Source organism: Clavelina lepadiformis, chromosome 1, assembly GCF_947623445.1.
Source record: "Clavelina lepadiformis chromosome 1, kaClaLepa1.1, whole genome shotgun sequence".
Classification (NCBI taxonomy): domain Eukaryota; kingdom Metazoa; phylum Chordata; class Ascidiacea; order Aplousobranchia; family Clavelinidae; genus Clavelina; species Clavelina lepadiformis.
The window spans coordinates 12,411,201-12,425,366 of NC_135240.1; the positions used below are offsets into that span (position 1 = coordinate 12,411,201).

General features: G+C 35.0%; 2 protein-coding genes and 1 long non-coding RNA gene across 3 annotated transcripts; all 3 read left to right on the top strand.

The window, feature by feature from the left end:
• The first annotated feature begins 1 nt into the window (after position 1).
• LOC143449243 (adenylate cyclase type 5-like) lies at positions 2–2,121 on the top strand. Its single transcript, XM_076949363.1, has 3 exons — positions 2–68; positions 219–343; positions 678–2,121. The coding sequence occupies exons 1-3, from the start codon at positions 2–4 to the stop codon at positions 816–818; spliced, it is 333 nt and encodes a 110-aa protein (XP_076805478.1). The 3' UTR covers positions 819–2,121.
• Positions 2,122–5,075: 2,954 nt separating this feature from the next.
• Positions 5,076–8,932, top strand: LOC143455179 (growth hormone secretagogue receptor type 1-like). The gene is made up of 9 exons (XM_076955069.1): positions 5,076–5,533; positions 5,765–5,893; positions 6,725–6,854; positions 6,938–7,066; positions 7,342–7,481; positions 7,645–7,790; positions 7,876–7,962; positions 8,121–8,259; positions 8,412–8,932. Exons 1-9 carry the CDS (start codon positions 5,454–5,456, stop codon positions 8,578–8,580), a joined length of 1,149 nt encoding a protein of 382 aa, XP_076811184.1. The 5' UTR covers positions 5,076–5,453; the 3' UTR covers positions 8,581–8,932.
• A 2,897-nt stretch (positions 8,933–11,829) lies between these two features.
• LOC143461212 (uncharacterized) lies at positions 11,830–14,162 on the top strand. The gene is made up of 3 exons (XR_013118023.1): positions 11,830–12,941; positions 13,044–13,112; positions 13,969–14,162. It is a non-coding gene; the product is annotated as an uncharacterized LOC143461212 (long non-coding RNA).
• The last annotated feature ends 4 nt before the right edge of the window (positions 14,163–14,166 follow it).

The following is a 14,166-nucleotide window of genomic DNA, read 5'->3' on the forward strand; positions in this document are numbered from 1 at the left end:
CATGCGGCTCCAAGATCAACTTGCATATGTCAACAAACACTCGTTTAATAACTTCAGCTTTAGAATAGGTTTGTGACGATAATAATATTTAATTGAAATAAATAACAGTGAAAGTAAGAAGTAAACGGAATACGGATACAATCGATGGTAATGTAATTTATAATTGCTTCACATGAAAATATATCTCAGGTAATCGATTTTTTGTGCAATTTTGGCAGGTCTTAATATCGGTCCAGTAGTGGCTGGCGTTATTGGCACTAGGAAACCTCAGTATGACATTTGGGGCAACACTGTGAATGTCGCGAGCCGAATGGACAGCACCGGTCTCGATGATAAAATACAGGTAAAAACGAAACAAATTTAATCAAAATATTTGTCTTTGTCGTTCGACATTTAAACCGGTTTATTTGTGACATTTGTGGAATGCACAAACTTTTTTTCTGTGGAGAATATTTTTTTCTGCTGATTCTATACTTATGCAAAATATTACCTTCATTGTGCTAAAACACATGAGCTATAGCGTGGTAGATATCACCCTCACCCAATCACAGCCTGTAGGTTGAAGATTAATTTTAGTCCGTCATTTTGTGTACTTTCTTCAATGCAGAAACACACTTTGATTTACTGACGGAGATTTTTATGCATCGATACTATACTTTGCTGTTCTTTTTTCCCAGGTGACTGAGGAGATGTACAAGTTGTTAAAGGATAAGGATTTTGACCTTGTTCCGAGAGGTCGAGTAAAAGTCAAGGGCAAAGGTGAAATGATGACCTATTTTTTGGAAGGACCTCGTCCCCACGCCGAACCAAAAAGTTGATGACTCTTGTAAACTTGCTCCGCGTTCTACAAAGTTCCTTACTTTTTGCTGGAAGTAAAGTCCCATCATCTGCTCACAATTGACTCAGCGAATTTTCGATTAAGAAGCAACGCTGAAAGTCGTAACTTCAAAAGTTTACTTATTTATATACGTTGTATTTCGTGTGGAGTTTGGAGCATGCCAAAGTAGTATTGCCAAGTCGCTCGCTGCACATTATCTCTGTGACCAGGTCGTTCAGTACATATTTTATTGCATTCAAAACAGTATAGAATGTTCCACTAAAGCTTGAACTGCATCCAGAGAGCGTCCCGTCAGATGTAAAGTTTCTGGCTCAAGGTTTATATTCTTTTACAGAATGAAATTACACCGATCAAAAGCATTTGCATGTCCATAATTTCATATCTAGTTGCAGGCCCAAGAAAGCTCATTTGCCGTCACCATTTAACCATCATCCACCTCACATATTTTTTCCTATCTTTGTTGCTATGGTACAAGCGTTACTTATCAGTGTTGTATTTTTCCGTTGATCCATAACTAAAAAAAACAATTTGTGTTCCATAACTATACTTTTATTTTTTGCACCAACCTTTTTCGGCAATTTTTGAGCGAACCGTACCACGCTCGGCATTATTTAACACTGAAATGTTACGTAACTCGTGTTGATGATGTTTTGAACAATAGTGTAGCCTAAAGCACACCAATTCGCTTGACATCATCAGTCGTACTTTTGAAATTTCATCTGACTTTTTTTTGTTTCTGACCGTATCCCGAATAATCATGTTTCCATTAATTTTTAGCGCTATCATGTCCTTTAAATAGCGATCCTTATTAAAACATTAGAAATTTTTTTCACGTCTTGTTAAACGCAGCTTTTATTTGGAATGCCTTAAGTTTTCGTCCCACCAAATCATCAGTTACAATATGGTGTAAGTCAGGTGCGAAGTGCGTACTAATTACCACACCCACTGTTCCGTTGTTGCCACCGCACTTGGCCAATCATTGCCGTACACAATCACAGTACTATACCGATTATGAGATTTGTCTGGATATCGCTGGATGAACCTCTAACAGAGAAATGCGTATCTTTGGTAGCTATCAAAGCTTTAGTCGAACGTAATAAGCAGCCCGCCACTTTCGGGGCTAGTGGAATGTTCCGTTCAAGTCTTGTTTGACGTTTTTGATTTTTATACTGTGCTTTGTTATGGATGGTGCTAATTATTATTATACGCTGTGATATATAATGGATGTTTCAACTTTACCGACCTATTAAAATGAAATGGCCAATAAGAAGCCGGAAACAAGAGCGGATTGTTTGAAACGCTTTCCAACCAATTGATCTGAGAACGTGTTTTTTTCCTGAAATCTTGAGACAGTTTGGGAAATTTGTTTATAGAAAACCTCAGGGAATTTTTTAGGATTAACTTCGGCAAAGATTTATTAATATGAAAACAGATTTAATATATTACAGGGCTTTTCTTTTACCTCTACCACCTGATAACCCATATATTGCCGGAGCGTTTATAAGGAATTGTTTGCAGTTAAATTCCTGAAGTGACCAGAAAATATTGTCACTGGAGTATTTTATAAGAAACATCATTTCTTTTGGGGACGTTTTATTATCACATGTCACGTTATAGGGGAAGTCGCCCATAATGACTTAAATAACTTGAAGGAAAACTTCTCTCACTCAAAAACACGATATGCCTTGGCTAATATTTATAGGTTATGTTGGATATGGCCTTGGTTAAAATTAAGCGTAAGAGCTTTGACATATTTTCTTATTATTTATTGAGCGACTTACAAAATAAAAAATTCTTTTTTGTCCGATCTTGGGCAACCATGATAAACCAAAATGGGTCAGTACGTATCAATCCTTTACAGAAAAATCGTGCCTTAATTAACCATCTTGGACAATATGCTTTTAAAATAATTGCTTAACTAAAAAGCAAATTTAATTTGATTTTTAAAACTTTTAAGTGAAATGGAAGAATAAATCAAGTGGCTATTTCTTTACTGCGTTTATCGTTAAATTAAATTTTAATTAGTTTTTTTTGGTAAATTATGATAGGCAAGTTTTCTTAAACTTCTCTTGATGTATGTAGGTCACATAGCCTAACCTAAAAGTACGGTATTTGATTCCATTTCAGATACAGCTTAATCCAACTAATTTTGAAAAATTTGTATTTGAAGATGTTAACAAATAGTTTCAAGGTTGCTTTATATGCATTCCCATTTTAAATGTTCTTTCTCTATTTTTTATAAGATGTTTTCTAAAATAGGCCTATTATCGGATCGTGAGGCTTTGCAGGTAAACAATTTTCTATGTATTTCCTACAACAGACGTAACGTCGTATTTGTTTTATAACCCAATGTATCCCATCTTAGAGTAACCTTTTCTCTTGCCAGTTTTTAGTAGGTACAGTATTTGGTTTTGATATTGTAAGTAAAATTTTTCTGTTTTTTTCATTTCACGTCCCGTTGCCCGGTAGTGAATTAAATCATCCGCGCTTTTGACGTCATATTACGTTTATAGCTTGAAAACTGCGGTAAATCGATTGAGTTGTGTTATATTGTGGTTTTTCTGTATATTCTATAGTGAAACAACGTGAAATTCTGAATAAATAATAATCAATCATACTTTCTAATATTGGATTGTAAAGTTTTTAGCATATTGAAAAATTATGTCAACTAGCGTGTAAAACATTTGAACGTGCGTTTATACAACAATTCTTCAAAAAGTATAGGCTACTTGCCGCTGAAGTTCAAAAGCGGCAAATTGTAAGTCCGCGCCAAACGGCAAATTACGTTGTTGCGCCACTGCTCTTGTTGTCTTTAATATAAATGCAGTAGAGGTCAGAATTGGTCGTATATATAATACCAATAAAGTTACTTAAGTTGAATCGTGTATGTTGTAAAATAGGCAATTACATGGGGTTAATTTTGTTATAAAACCATTTGTTAGTTACATAATCGTTTTAAATACGGTCAAGTCATAGTTGCTAAGCACAAATGCTGATTAAGCTAAATACTGCAATGTTGTTCATATACTATTGTGTAGTATTCTATCCAGTGTTTTTCAGTAAATGTATCTACGAAAATACGGTATAACAAACCAGTGTTGTAATTACATTTTCGGAGAAGATGTTTAAAAAAGAAGATGTATGTTGTAAAAAAATGCAACTAGACAAGCATTAAAGACACAAATATTATCTTAAGGCGGCCGCACTCTACTCGATTTTGAAGCCGGCGGCATTTCAAGATTGCACGGTACAAATACATGATAGGCCTAATGTTAGGTCTTATTCCCTGCGCTTCCGTTTTGAAATAATGATTTCTCGATGGCATTTTATCCACCAGTTTAATTTTTGTCTGATAATTGTAATAAATTATCGCCCATTTAATTGCACCCATTGATGCCAACTTTTAGAAAACACGATTTTGCACTATAATTCTGCAAACACAACTAGTTATATAGCTGTCAATTCGAAGATTAGCTGCTACATAAAATGATCAATGGAACACAGGTGACCTTTGATCCTCAGTTTTCATTATAATCTTTCGGCGGAGGATAATTCTTTTAAGCATACTGCAGCCATCAATCGACAATAAATTGTATAGCATACGTAATTTCATTGTCGGATAGAAGCATACAACATGTTATTATAAAATGTTACCTTAATATTGCAATTTTATTTTTCATTTATAATTGTCAGAGCTGTATAGCAGTCAATAGACGAAAGACAAAATTTTCAAGGACCTATTAATTTGTCGTGAATGCGACATTTAACTTGTTCGTATTTTCTTCTTCATTTCAAGAATTTTATAAAATTCTTGTAAATGCCTGTCTCACACCTAGTTATTACTGTACTTTAGTAAATATAAAGCACTGAAATTATTTTGGCATGGCGTAATCGTAAGTACACTTATACAATAATTTAATAACAAAACGTTTCTCTCTGTTTTTCTGTAAAACTTTCCTTTATGACGGATTGCGTTTCGTAATACCCCCTTGTTTTTTTGAATGCAAAACTCTTGAGCAGGTTATTATTATTTACTGATCACTCTGCTTCAGGATTGTATGTCTTAGTCGAAAGGTACCTCTACTACTTATAATTGCACTTGTAGAATGTTCATATAGAGTAGACATTAATGACCATGTGAAAAGTGGATAATTGGACAATTTGATAGCCTTAAACTACGCCCATTCCGTTTAATGAACTATAACCACAACTATTATACAGAACGTTTTCATTTTCAATTATTTATTACATGGCTGCGACTTTTGCCGTTAAGCAAAAGAGTTTTAAATGGACAAATAACTTTCATTGCCATCGGAATATATAGAAAGACATATACACACTTAATGAAAAGCATATCAAAGCCATTTAGAGTTACTGATCAAGCAGTATTTTCAAGGCAAGACAGACAACACTGCGATGAGGTCAGTCAAGATATAATTCTAATGAAAATGCAGAAAGCTAAATTAAGCCTAGATTTATGAAGCTTTGATATAGAAAAATAGTAGTTACCGATCCTTGATCAGAATTGTTTAGTGGACGACACTGTTATTTTTATAAGGCGTTAGGTATAGCCAAATACAATTACTTTAGAGTAGCCTTACAAAAGATTTGCAAGATGATCAGCATTTATAACCAAAATTACACTGCAACGGTTCTTTCCTACACAGCCTCTTATGCAAATACAACGGATGTGACGTAAGTAACATAGCTGTAAGTAAACCAATGAATTCTTTCGATAGTGTAATACATGTTACAAGTCTTTGTTACATAAATAAGCATACACATATGCTGGGTAATATTTCGGTAATATTTAAATAGGTTGAAAGTTTTTTAGTTACCCTTTTTGTTTTGTATCGTCTAATATACAAACAGTGCGTAGAACAACGTGAAAACCTGAAACTTTATAAGTTTGTATATATTTTTCAGACCTTACGAAAAACCATTCAGTGATAGTGATATTGTCATTGTCGCTGTCATTTTATTGACACTGTTAGTGTTGAGCTTATTTGGAAACATTGTCACAATTGTTGTGATTGCAATCGATAAGAGCCTTGGGTAAGTTGAACTTGCGTACAAAGTAACCTACGTTATTTTTTCTTTCATTTTACTGTCTGTCGTGCTCTTCAATACACTGATTTCTTATATCTTTGGACTCATTCATTATTAGTAAACGTTTCTGTTAAATTTTTTCATAATTTACGACAACTTAAATGTGCTTAAATCCATAGATGGGCAGTACCGTGGTACTATAGTACCTAATTACTGTACCGCGGTACTTTTTCAGTACCGATACCGGTACCCTCCGTACTTAAAAAAAAACTACCGAATCTCGAAGATATATCAAGTAAAATTGCAAGCGAGCAACGTCACATATGTTTTAACCTGGAGTAACCTTTATAATAGGGTATAATAGCGGCAAATATTGCATTTCCAGCAGCATCTTTTATACAAAAAATACCCGTACCGAGTACCGACAATGTACCGAACCACTCTTTTAAAATAGTACCGAATACCGGAACCGTCGGTACATTTTTTGCCAAGTACGGGTACCGGTACCGTTACCAACGGTACTTTCAAAGTACCGACTGCCCAACTCTGCTTAAATCTAAGTTGACTGACAACAAGGAACGAATTGGCTGCTTTCAGCTAAAACAATAATAACAAATTAACTGTACAGGAACAAAACCAAAACAAAACACCTTGTAATTTTATACATGTTATGTTTTCAAGTTACAAACAGAAAAAGTTGTTTTATAGTTTCTTTTGTTTAATTTTACTAGGCCTAATGTCTTAGTGAAAGGAAATTATGTTAGTTTCCCAGTAAGGGTCCTTAATCACAGCTTCCTGTTAACATTAAGTGCACTTACTATTATGCATTGGGTACAGATCACGCTTCGACATACTTATTACAAGCCTGTGCGTATCGGATCTATACTCAGCGATAATTAGTCCCTTAAATTTACATAGACAAACGTGGGGTTTTGACAATTGGCTCATACCAGCTTTTTTCTGTAAGGTAAGATAATGTTGGTAAAAAGTATAAAGAATAATACACAACGGTAATTTAGATTAACTTTATATGCTTTGATCATTTTTCAGTTTTACTGGTCTTCAGATCTTTTCACGTGTTACGTCACTGCCGTACACATTACTGCATTCGCTTCAATGCGTCTGGCATCAATAAAATGGCCACACAAATTTGCACACGTCACCCGCAAACACATCAAGGTAAGAATTGTCTTTGTCATGGCAAATTCTTTGTTTTGGGTACCCCACCATATAAATGCTTTATAAGTTCCTAGTCATTAAGCCATAAAAGGTATTTTGTCGTTGTAACATCACATTGCACCTTGGCACCAGAATTTAAATAAACTCACAGATATCGCTGGACCACATATCATAGGTAGGCCTATCAACTCGACCACAACAATAAACCTCACAACGAATACATCAATACTCGATATATACGTACAATACATCAATGATTTCAAGTTTGGTTTTAGATTTCGGTATTATTCATGTGGGTGATTTGTTTTCTGGGAGGATTTGTACCGTTCTTTGTATTTATGAATGCCGGTAAAAGAAACCGTTTTGGGACTCATCCCTCTTCAAGATGGCCTTCTTGCACTTGCGATTACAACTGGTGGGTAACAGTTAACATTTTGTTAAAAAAATTATGAAGGAATATGTCTTTATAACTACAATAAGTTTAAGTGTCCTTAAGGTTACCGCATCTTGCTACTTAAAAGGAACAAATATCATTCTGCTTTATTCATGATGTGTGTTTTTCTCGGACTTATACTTAGGACAAAGCAATGTAAGTTGTACACCGAAATCATCTACCCAATATTTTTTTACATTCCTATCATCATAATCGTTCTCACTTCAATTCTTCTCGTACATGAACTGAAACAAAGAGCGAAAAATTTTTCGGACAAAATTTCTCAAGCAGGTACATAGCATTATGTTCCTGATAGGACAAAATTTCGTCAAACAACTTGAAGGTTTCATGCTGATTTAGTTAAGTATTGTCACAGGCATTTCACAGAAAAAAGAAAAACAGATAGTTCTGCAACTTTTCTTGATTGTCGCTTCGTTCCTTGTCGGCTACATCAGTTTTACAGGTAAAGCTTGTTCTAAATAAAGAGCCAAAAAAAACGAAGAGTCATTAATCATTGTCTTCTTCTGTCTTAAAGATTTAACTGATTTTTATACTCTTTTTGATCCATTTGTTTGTAGTAAGTCCTTTAAATTATCTTGTACTATAATCTTAACTTTCTAGCATACGGCTATTATTCGCAACATCATACATTAACGGGAAATGCAGCAATCCGTGCAAACTGGATTTTTGGAGCAGTTTATTATATTTTACTGAGGTTTTCGGAAACTGTCAACCCGTTGTTTTACAATCTTGGTTCAACGTATGTTATTCAAGATGTAGCCGTAGAGATGGTCTTAAACAAAAGTTGTTATATTAATTAAATTTCAACTGTGTTCTTCAAAATCAGTTTTTATTATGCCGCGCTATGATTACTATAGTCTGTATATCAATCACGCCTTAAATGTTTTACAGAAAATTAAGAAAAGCAACCATTAGATTTTTCCGTGGTTGTTGTCTTAAAAATGCCTCACGAAGTATGTCGAGCAACCAAAGAGTGCCACGTCGCTCCACCACGGAGTTACAAACTTCTAGAGATTTGGGCAACGACAATCCAGTAATTTTGGACGAGCAGGAACTGTGATATTGGTTTTACTGTCGCTTCCTGGATTGTACATTGTATTGTCTCATACCAAAACGTGGAAATATTTAAAGTTTAATTTTCTCAAAACAGTTTGTTAAAAATTTTAGACTTACGAACACAAAAAATTGAATTTTTCCACGCGAAATGTTTTGTACGTAAACAAGTACAACATAGTGAAAGCATAAATCGTAGAAAGATTATATTTACTCATAGGTTTTACACTATTCGCACGTTCGATTATTAATTATTAGCGATATCTCCAAGAGATGTAACCATTCCCTTTACAGTACAAACTCTCTTCCAATTCTGATTGCCATAATTTCTTTGCAAAGTACATGATTACCATAACAAGTTCTTCTTTTGACCAAAGAACAACTATAAGCCTAATAGAGAATGATGGACTTCTGTTAGATTGCTCTTAGCCTATTTGTGGTTCAGTAACCTCTAAAGCTAAACGAAGGTTTAGGTATAATGCGAGGCAGGAATATACAGTCATAGAATAGTGAGTTAAGTTTTTGTTATGTTTAAAACTTAATATTCTGCACTTGTATGGTGCTAGCCTAGTGTGCAACCAATGAAACCACCAAATATTTTGCCTGCGAGAAATGGGCAGGTTCAAGCACGTTTCTGTTTATAAATTCACGAAGCAAATCAAATCAAGCATAAAAAATTTTAATAGCCAGGCCTATTATTATTTACCCACCGAGCCTTTCTCTAACGGGGCCTATTATTATTATACGCAGTTAATACGATGTGATAAGCGTAAAATATGTTTTTGCTAAAATAAACCAAGGACAAGGTCGTTAACGAAGAACAGATTAAACCCGTAAGCTGTATACAATTCTGCTTTTTTGATCATGAGTGACATTATTTTTATTCTTATGAAAAATCTTGTGACTAAGTACTTTTTCACGCGGAAAAAAGTCAGTTTAGCTGTGAAATGTTTTACATCACGAAAAGTAATTGTCCATAGTCATGAAAGAAATTCCATCTTCACAGGTTCCCATTGGCTTTTCTGGTAGTTAGCTTTTATAATCACTTGTGTAGTAATTAACTTTTTGTAAAACCGCAATTACCTTTTTCACGTTACTTATAGAAAATTATAGTTGTATCATACTGAAAAACTGGTAATTCTCAAAAGAAATTTTACTTCCCAATGGTGTTGGGAGGTTCCACTCTTTATACTTATGTTACACTTGTTTTTGCCCTGTATCTGTTACGTTTCTCCTTTGCGGCCGATTGCGCGTTTCCGTGGTTAATTAAGCACATGTGTCTTTTTATCGACGCGTGTCCGACAAGTAGTTGCACTGACAGTTTTGTATTGGAGCTCCTGAAATGAGCTGTGTGAACGAAAACTTGACTTAGATGCTTTTAAATAAAACATGCGCCTTTAATTCTAAGAGTGAGAACAGCAAAAACGTAACACTTTTCTGAATAAAGAATAAGAACGAAGTGGTACAGTTACAATTAAGGTATAGGCTATAATATAGTGGTGCCAATAAATAATTAATCAATTAGCCAACAGATCTACTGTACAATGCTGATACAAGTAACTGCAGGTAATGAGGCTCACTAATTTCCATAACACTGGACAACAGCAAAATTATTCCTCAAATGAAAATAAACTGCCTAGACTAACTTTGGGACGCTGATTCCAAATCTGAAATCAGAATTGGTCTATCACGTCAGGTTTTCAAGATATGAAAATTCACGAAATTCGGATTTTGCATTGATTGGCACTATATTATAAGGTTCTACAGTACAAGGTATTGTGCAATTTTCTTTCCCAGCGAATTGTTGGTCATATTATGTCACAATGCATGTTATGTAAGATTAATATTGACATTATTTTGTAAATGCAATGTTCTATCTTTTCACAATTAATGCATTCTTGAATGTTCTTGGCCATGACTATAGAGGGGGGGGGGGGGTAAAATCGAAGACTCTGTGTGTTTTTGCACTGATGTTGATTCATTCATGTATGAGCTTGGCCACCAACACATTAGCACTGAGTGGAGACTGTTCATTGATTCTAGCAAAGCTAGTTTGAAAGCTGTCCTACTGCACAATGGGAATGAAAAGCCTTCTGTCCCTATTGCTCATGCTGTCGATTTGAAGGAGACGTACGAGTCTATGGAAACCATCCTACGGGTCATTAACTACCGGGCTTATAACTGGAACATATGTGGAGACCTTAAAGTTGTGTCACTTTTGCTCGGATTGCAGTTGGGTTACACCAAGCATATGTGCTTTCTCTGTTTGTGGGACAGTCGAGACGATGCAAACCACTATGACACAACTGAATGGCCAATGAGAACGGACTACATTGTTGGAAGATATAATGTTAAGTGCCAACCCCTAATTGATCCGAGCAAAGTGTACTTGCCACCACTTCACATTAAACTGGGCCTGATCAAACAATTTGTGAAGGCAATGGATTTCAATGGAGATGGATTCCTGCATATAAAAGAAAAATTTGGTGCAATACTAAGTGATGCTAAACTGAGAGCTGGAATATTTGTTGGCCCCCAAATACGTGATTTGATCCGTGACCCAGTATTTCCATTCAAGCTTAATTCAATTGAATTAAAAGCCTGGAATGCATTTGTACAGATTGTACAAAATTTTCTTGGGAAGTACAGGGCAGAAAATTACTCGGAACTAGTGGACAATTTGCTGGAATCATACCGCGAAATGGGCTGCAGAATGTCGGTTAAACTGCATTTTCTTCATTCACACTTGGAATTTTTCCCGCCAAACCTGGGTGATGTGAGCGACGAGCATGGGGAAAGATTTCACCAAGACATCTCTGTGATGGAATCGCGGTATAGAGGTCGATTTAACCCAAACATGATGGGGGACTACTGCTGGTTTCTTCAGCGTGAAACTGACACTGAACATACTCGAAAGAGCAAGTGTATAAAGCACTTTTGAGGGAATATAATGTTATTTTTGTCTGATTTAATTATCCTGGGTTGTGTTAAATTGTGCAGTATGATAATGCTGTTATTTTCAATAGAAATTACTGGGTTGATTACATGTAATGTTTTGTTCCGCTCAGCCAAAATTAGCCAAAATCACAGTTATGGGTTGTCGTGAGCATATATCATATCTCAAAAACGTGACGTGTTAGAAAAAATCTAAGACCAGATTTGGATTCAGCATTGCAAAATTAGTCTAGGTAAACTTGAAATGAGCGAGGAATAAAAAATAAGTTGTAAATTGTTGTCCAGTGTAATATATTCAACCTATGTTTGACCGGTCAATATAGGGTCGGTCCATAACTACAATTTGTCTTATTTTCAGGTTTACTAGTAAAACAGTTCTATATATTATACTGTAATATAATCTAATGCTGTTCTGGTGCATTTTCTTGGATGAAAATATTTAATTTAGTTGTTTGCTATCTAGGCTACATGAATATTGATAAGGATTGATTTCTATTTTGACATATTTCGCCATTTGTATTTTCTTGTTTGGAATTTTCCGGTTTGACACATCCCACTAGCCTATAAATTTTTGCCCTTTGTTAGTTTCTGGTTTAAGTATTTATAGTTTACTAAATTCTTGTGTGATGTTGCGTTAATGTAATAGGCCTATCTATAATGTATTTTTTCCAAATTTTTCAATATCATATTTGGAAAATTTAGTTGGCTTAAATCTGTGCCGTTATCTATAGGCGTTATTCTTTTCCATCTTTACGGCCTAAATTATTACAAGCACCTTAAATAGTATTGTAGTTACACCAACCCTTTTGATTGTTATCGATAACAGAGCCCTTTTGCTTTCATTAGAGCCATTTTTGTCATGGTTGCGGCTTCTTTTAATACATTTTCGATATTTATAATTAAGTCTCTCGCAACTTTGAATAGATACCCCAATCCCCAATGTTGTCCGGGTTGTGACATATTGTTGGAACAAAATTACAGTAGCCTTTATGTATCGTTATTCACTACTTTCCAATCAGTCATTCATCATCATCATCATCACCATCAAGTGCGATGGGGACGAAAACATCAAGCCAGCTGTTATTAGCACGCGCTAATGAACGGGGAAAAGTCACGACAAAGGTTTTAAACGTGCTCGAAAGTAATTACGTTAACAATTGCAGGTAACAACAACTACGGCCTCTAAGCGCAGTGTTTGACATGGGCCTTAAATACACGGTACAAATACACGGCCTTAAATACACGGACACGGTTTTATGGTCTTCTAGCCAAATTCAATCTCACGAACTGTGACAACTGCAGCCCTATACTGACACGATCAAGTTAAATGAACTCCGAGAGAAGACGTTCTTTCTTGCGGCTTTTACTGTATACAAGCCATCAAGTGGTTGTGATGAGCGCCACAAAAAGCAGGTACAAACATTTCATCAATTAAAGCTGAAAATTTTCCGAAATCTTTAGGTCTTTATTAAAGCAGAAAAGAAATAAAACGTTTTCATATTTATTCAATCCAAGACACCCAACTTCCGTGGATTGATTAATCCTTGAGATTAAAGTGTGAGATACTGAAAGAAGACACTGAAGGTATTAAAGGGATGAATTGCATAATAATAGACGTAATGATATCTATAAAGTTTTGAAATTTTTGAAAAAACGCCATTTTCAATAGCTGGGTTCATAGTTTGAGCTGTTTAATAGATAATGCGTCACTAATTTGCAGAGGATTTTACATTTTTAAAAGATGTTGAGGGTCTTATTAGTTTTTTTTGAAGCACTCTCATTAAATGTGTTATGTCACCTCATTTTCGGTTAGCCAGTGAAAACAGAGCTTTTATTTACTATATCTGAATATACTAAAATTAAAACACTTTTATGTCATTGCAAAATTTTTTGAGTAACTTTCAAAGAAACGCGTTCAACAGCATATAGCAGAGCTACTCAACTGGCGGACCGCAGTCCGAATGCGGACCTTTTCAGTGTTGAATCAGGACTTTATTCGTCTCAGTATTTACGCAAATGAAATCGTTCATCAATAGTTTTGTTATTCCTGCTTATTCAATTAATCAGCGAGTATGTAAGTGGTAAATTAATACCCGTCCAGAGAATTATTATATTAAACTTATATACCGTATTTTAATACATTTGTATGACTAAGTTATTTCATGAGAGTAATAACGGACCTAAGCAAAGACCTAAGACCTAAGAACTTTTGTAACTGGACCTTTGCTAAGAATAGTTGAGTAGCCCTGCCATATAGAAACACTTCGTCAGAAAAGCAATTGTCAATTGTTTGTCAGGCACGCTTGGTAAACCTTAGCTTTCCACAACCAGCGTTCCTGATGGTAAACTTTATTGTTATTATTAGCTGAGTTTCAGACATTGTTTTACCAAAAATGTATATTCACACGAATGAAAGTGAACTCCGAAATGTTTTTTTCAGCTAACCGTCGGCATGAAGTTCATTAGACCTTCATTTATCTTTGCTGCATGTAACCAATAGAAAGCTGACTTTCGGCAGTGTAATGTTGTGAAATACATATCCAATATCATTTCATATCTGTAATGTAACTGTTGGATAAATGCCATAATTGCCGAATGAAGACATACCAGAACACAATTATTATGGTTTACATTTCTG

What these genes read in the sequence shown, in the direction of transcription:
- LOC143449243 (XM_076949363.1), top strand. Translation starts at nt 2, where the DNA reads ATGCGGCTCCAAGATCAACTTGCATATGTCAACAAACACTCGTTTAAT. An exon ending in TAACTTCAGCTTTAGAATAG is followed by an intron (nt 69 to 218) that starts GTTTGTGACGAT and finishes CAATTTTGGCAG; the next exon opens with GTCTTAATATCGGTCCAGTA. An exon ending in GTCTCGATGATAAAATACAG is followed by an intron (nt 344 to 677) that starts GTAAAAACGAAA and finishes CTTTTTTCCCAG; the next exon opens with GTGACTGAGGAGATGTACAA.
- LOC143455179 (XM_076955069.1), top strand. Translation starts at nt 5,454, where the DNA reads ATGATCAGCATTTATAACCAAAATTACACTGCAACGGTTCTTTCCTAC. An exon ending in TGCACTTGCGATTACAACTG is followed by an intron (nt 7,482 to 7,644) that starts GTGGGTAACAGT and finishes ACTTATACTTAG; the next exon opens with GACAAAGCAATGTAAGTTGT. An exon ending in GGACAAAATTTCTCAAGCAG is followed by an intron (nt 7,791 to 7,875) that starts GTACATAGCATT and finishes GTATTGTCACAG; the next exon opens with GCATTTCACAGAAAAAAGAA.